The following is a 5,942-nucleotide window of genomic DNA, read 5'->3' on the forward strand; positions in this document are numbered from 1 at the left end:
CTGTGGATTTGGTTTAATTTTCCTCAGCTTCAGCTTGAACTTGCATATGAGTAATTGGTGGTCTGTTCCACCATCAGCTCCCGGCCTAGTTTTCACAGCTGATATTGAGCTTCTCCAGCGGTTCCTTCCACAGACGTAGTTGATCTGATTCCTATGCATACCATCAGGTGAAGTCCATGTCTATTCTACAAATTACTTGGTTACTTGATTAACTTCACCTCTCTCCTTCACTGTGCTCTTGTGGTCTTAGCTGATAAATTATGCTGTCTACACAGAACCCATTTGACAGTTCAAATTCATCAGCTGCTCCAAGAAAGACAGATGAGCAATCTCCTCCCTTTAGATTTCCAGTCTGAAAACCCGCTGGAGGGTGAGCTAGGAATCAGAATTTCTTGCACGAGGCTGTGTCACCACTGTACCTATTCTTGCATCTCCAGCACCATCTAAAGGGCCATTCAGTCTCTGCTGGAAGATCTAGCAGAGGGTAGCGGGATAGACGGCTCTCCTCCAGTCCTCCAGGGGGCGCGGTGGCCTCCTGTTCGCTTCTTCTCTGAGTCAGCTCCCTTGCTCCGGGCTCCGCCCCTCACAACACTCTTCCTGCCCATTGGACCAGGGTGCTTGGGCTACCCAATGGGGTGAGCGCAGGTGGTAGACGACACCATCTTTGGGAAGCCGGGACTTCCGAGTGGTGGTGGCTGAGGGAGATCGAGAAGTCTGTCGGTGGGTGGACCGACTTCCCCCTCGCCGCCTTCGGCCCCGTGGCCTTGCCTCCCTCACGTCTCCCACCCCGGGCCCGCGATGCCGCAGTACCAGACCTGGGAGGAGTTCAGCCGCGCAGCAGAGAAGCTCTACCTCGCCGACCCCATGAAGGTAAATGGCGGGTGGGGAGCCGGAGCTCCCTGGTGGAGTGCTTCCCTCTTGGCTTAGCCCAACATCTCGAGCATCTTAGGACGTCCTGGGAGGGAGCAGAGGCCGACTTTGTCGTCCTCTCTAGTCCTTGACCTTCGCTCAGACTCCCCACTTCCTTCTGGCATTTCTAGGTTTACGTGTCTCTACGCTCGAGGTTCTCTGACCCTAAAGCTCCGGCCTCCACCCCTTGGTTTTCTTTGGGATTCTTCTTCCTGTGAAAATGATAATGATGTTATCTGTCCCGTTCAGATGTTTGTAAAGGCCCTTGTTCTGTGGCCCTCCGTCAGGTCGGAGGCAGAGCACCACTTGGGGTTCCACTTTGGATATTTCGCTTAGCAGTTAAGCGGTTAACACGTTACCACCCCAGAATGCGCGTACCCACTTTCCAGGAAGATGCACGAATGCAATTGGTAGCAAGCAATTTTAGGGTAATGTTGACGACTGTCGAGTCGGAACCGACACACAACAGATGATGCAGCGAGATTTCAGAGGCATAGGAGGAGATTGCCCATAGTTCTCGCACAGTGCAGCTAGTGGATCCAAACTCCTTACCGTCGGGTTGGCAGCACATTTCCTTACGATTAAGCCACCGTAGCTTGTGAGAAATACTCATAAGCTGCATAGAAATCATGAGACATGACTATCACGGAGAAACTTAGTGTTGCAAAGCAGCAGAAAATCCAGTGGATGGGTATTTACCTTTCAGGTCTCTTTATTTTTTATTTTATTTTGACAGATACTGGATATGGGGCAGTCTTCTGTACTATAGGATGGCAATAGTTGGGATAAATTTGATTGCAATGGGTCTGGGATTTATTGTTTTGTTTAGGGGATTATTGTAGGTTTCCGTGAGTCCACTATGATTCATAGTGACACTATTAACAGTGGATTGAAACCTTGCTCTTTCCAGGGCCACCCTCATCACTCTTATAAACTTGAGCCAATTGTTACAATCACTCTGTCTTGAGGGCTTTCCTCTCTTCCTCTGACCCTCCACCTTTCCAAGAATGCAAAGACAAGTTCCTCCCAACAACATGCCCAAAGTCTGTGAGATGAAATTTCAGTATCCTAACCTTTAAGGAGTACCCTCATTGTTCTTTCTCCATGACCTAGATAGTTTATTGTTTTGGCAGTCCACAGAATATCCAGCAGTCTTTGCCACATCACAGAACTGAAAAGACATCAGTCAGCCTTCTTCTGTCATCCTTAATCATTGTCCAATTTGCAGGTGCATTACAAGTAATTGAAAAGACCATGACTTGAATTAGATACACTTTAAACAGATAACGTTGCTCTTTATAAAGGAAATCTCAGCCTTATTCATTGAAAGTGGGAGTGACTTGAAAAGCTTGCTGTAGAAGATCAAAGAGTACAGTCTCCCATATGGATTGCATGTCAACATCAAGAAAACAGAAATCCTCACCAGTAGGCTAATAGATGGAGAAAAGATTGAAGTTGTCAGTGATTTGATCTACAATCAATCTCCTTAGTACTAGGTAAAGAACTCCATTGGGAAAATCTGTCAAAGACCTCTACAAAGTCTAAAGAACAGTGATGTAATTTTTAAAACTAAGAGATCCTTGATTCAAGCCATACTCTTTTCAATTACTGTGCCTCTGAAAGTTAGTGAATAAGGATGACGGAAGAAAAATTGATACCTTTAAGTTATGGTGTTGGAGAAGAGTACTGAATATCCCACAGTCTGCCAAGAGAACAAGAAGATCTGTCTTGGAGAAAGTGGGATGGGTGCTCCTTGGAATCAGGAATGGTGAAACTGTCTCACATACTTAGGGCATGTTGTTAGAAGGGGCCACTTCTTGGAAAGGTGGAGGGTCAGCGAAAGAGGAAGACCCTCAGCAGAATCAATGGAGGTGGTGACTGTAGCAGTGGACTCTAGTATGGATGGCCCAGGTTAGGGCAAGGTTCAGATCCATTGTTCATAAGGTCACTGTCCACATGACAACAACTTAGAAGAAATGAAAATAAAATGGTCATAGAGCATTGCTGTGTACAAAGCATGTCTAGATTATGCAGCAAAGAGATACTTTCAGCTCTTTAGCCTTCCACTGCATTTTGATTCTGATCTTTTGGTGCCGAAAAGAGAGGTTGAGTGTGTGTGTGGGGTCTTTGTGACAGGCATTTTAAATATGTTGTTTTTTCAGGAAGACATACGTCTTATATATCTTATGTTGTCTTTGGGTTGGCAGCACAGGCATTTGAATCCACCAGCTGCCATGCATGAGAAAGATGGGGAATCTCTTCTGTGTGATATAGCTGTTGAAAACCCACTGGGGGAGGCGGGATATCCACTGAAGTGTCAGCCGTGGGTCATTTCCAGCTCGACAATGATCTTTATCCATCTATCCTCCTTTACCAAGTATGATGTCCTATTCAAGTAAGGGGAAGTTAGTTGGTCATCCTCGCTTCTAAGAAGGAGCCTGACTGCAGTTCTTTAAGGCAGCCTTCCCCTTCTTTCAGTCCATGGTGTATTCCCTGGTCACCACCATCATAATTCAGAGATGTCAGTTCCAGCTTAGTCTTCTTCCTTGTGCATTGTCCAGCTTTCAGGGTATGCCGGGCTGCTGAAACTGCCATGGGTCAGGCATCCCTTAGACCTCTAGGTTATGTTACCTGCATAGCACGGATTTGTAATGAGCCTTCATACACACAGTAAACTTGGCTTTCTTTTAAGACATTTTACTTACACACATATATTTTACTGGGTTTATTGTCATTCTGTCTTGTATTTTGACTGGTTGCATTCAAAGTTGTAAGAAGGAAGGAATATTGATTTCTCTTTCTCTGGGATGTTTGACAGAGTAACACTTGCAGCCTATACTGCTAAGTAGTCTCCTTGGAGCATGTGGAATTTTCAGCCCCTCTTACTTCTTGTGAGGCCACTGAGTATTCTTAGAGAACTGTACACCATGCTTGTTGTTACTGAGCTGACTGTCCAGGATGTTTCCAGAGCTGTAGTCACGCAGGAAAAGATTACCCAGCTTTCTCAGAGCAGTTGGGTGGTTTTGAGCTGCCTGTCTTTGGGTTGGCAGCACAACTCCTTATCCTTTAGGCCACCAGAATTTATGTTTCTTTTTGTTTCTAGGGATGTTTAACGTAGTTATTGTTTATATCTACTTGAATGCTTTATTTTATTGGACAAATTTGTTGCAAAAGATTTCTTTAGAGTGTTAACAAGCAAAGATGTCACTTTGAAGATTAAGGTGCACCTGGCCCAAGCCCTGGTATTTATATGCTTGGAGAAGGTGAGCAATCAATAAGGAAGATCGAACAAGAAAGGATACCTTCAGGGAACTCTGGTGGCCTAGTGGCAAGAAGTTGCACTGCAATCCCAGAGGTATACGGTTCAAATCCACCAGATGCTCTGCTGAAGAAGGAGGGGCAATCTCCTCCTGTACCAGTCAGATTTGATTTGACGGTACACATACACAAAATAATAAAATAAAATTTAGAAAGAAAAAAAAAAGAATGGGTGCCTTTTGAGTCATACCATTGGTGCAGAATATTGAGTACACCCTGTGCTGCCAGAAGAACAAACAGCTCTGCGTTGGAAGAAGTGGAGCCAGGTGCCTCCTGGAAGTGAGGGTGTTGCACCTTTGTCTCCCGTGTTTTGGAGCCTGTTATGAGGAGGGACCAGTCCCTGGAGAAAGGCTGTGTGTTTGGCAGGGGGTCAGCTTATGAGAAGAGTACTGTCAGTGAGATGAACTGATGCAGTGGCTGTAACAGTGGCCAAGTTGAGCTGCAGGACTTGTGAGGAGGGTTCAGGACTGGGCAGGTTTGATTCTATTGTACTTGGAGTCACAGTGAGTTGGAACTGACTTGAGACAACCAAAACCAACCACGGCAACATGTGTGACTGCTTAAAGCTTTAAAAGTTCCTTCCAGAGCAAGGCTAGTCTGGGATTCGAATGGTGTCCTTTTCTCTATATCCCCCCCCCAAATACCAGGAGAACAAGGAATACATACAGCTCTGGGTTACAGCTCTATTACCCTATTTAATTTGCTTTCCAGACTTTTCTAACAGCTTCTGGTATATCATAACCATTTTTAAATTATATTCTTACTTTGTCTTGGGTTTATAGATAAGCAATTTTTAAAACACGCTAAATAAGAGTCACTTATATGGTGGCTTGGTGGTAAAAAACTGTACTACAATCCCAAAGGCACATGGTTTGAATCCCCTGACTACACTGCAGGAGACGGGTGGGCAATTTCCTTCAGAAGACCTGCTGGAGGGGCAGCTGTGAGTCTGTTCCAGCTCGATACTGGTTAAAAGGTCATATCATGCTTTGGGTGCTGGGCTGTTAACTGAAAGGTTGATCATGTGAGTCCACCTGCTGGTGCGAGAGAAGGCTGGTCAGGTTCCTCCTTTGGATGTTTACAGCTTCGGACCCCCAGGAGGGCATCACGGTAAGTAGGACTTACCTCAGTCAATGGTGGGAGGTTTTATTTTTCAGTCTGTGTTGGTTAAGGTGTCCCAAAGCATTTAGCTGCTAAACAGAAAGCTGGCAGTTTGACCTCACCAGCTGCCTCATGGAAGAAAGCTCAGGCAGTCTGTTTCTGGAAAGATGGGAAGCCTTGGACACCTCTGAGACAGCTCTCCAGTTCCTCTAGGGTCACTGGGGCTTAGGGTCAATGTGGTGGGCTTGGACTGGACTGGTCACCTGAAGACTCAACTGTGATGTGGTAAATGGTACTTGAATCCATTATTAAAAGGAAAAAAGTTTTCCTGAAAGTTGTATATTAGATATTTCTTTTATAGGATCTTGTTGGTGTTAGATACCATGTACTTGACTTCATCTTTGCCTCAAAGGAGCACTCTAGTTGCACTTCTCCTAATACAGGTTTATTTATTCTTTTTTTTTCCCTATATTTTATTAATTTTCATAAACATTTACAGAGATTTTGGGTTTCCATTCATTCCTTGTTGCACTATTCTCTCTACCCTCCTCCCAGTTTGTTCTTGTCCAAATGCCACAGTGCTTGTCAAAGCCAGTTCTGATTAATCTTCTTTG

At 45.0% G+C, this 5,942-nt stretch overlaps 1 protein-coding gene across 1 annotated transcript in view; it reads left to right on the forward strand.

The window, feature by feature from the left end:
- Positions 1–798: 798 nt before the first annotated feature.
- LOC102848346 (signal recognition particle 9 kDa protein-like) overlaps positions 799–5,942 on the forward strand; it is a 13,336-nt gene continuing 8,192 nt past the window's right edge. The window contains exon 1 of the mRNA XM_006898053.1: positions 799–870. Coding sequence (XP_006898115.1) covers positions 799–870 — 72 coding nt within the window. The remainder of the gene's footprint in view (positions 871–5,942) is intronic.

The sequence above is a fragment of the Elephantulus edwardii genome, unplaced genomic scaffold (assembly GCF_000299155.1).
Source record: "Elephantulus edwardii isolate Elephantulus edwardi_28Jun2011 unplaced genomic scaffold, EleEdw1.0 scaffold00218, whole genome shotgun sequence".
Lineage (NCBI taxonomy): Eukaryota > Metazoa > Chordata > Mammalia > Macroscelidea > Macroscelididae > Elephantulus > Elephantulus edwardii.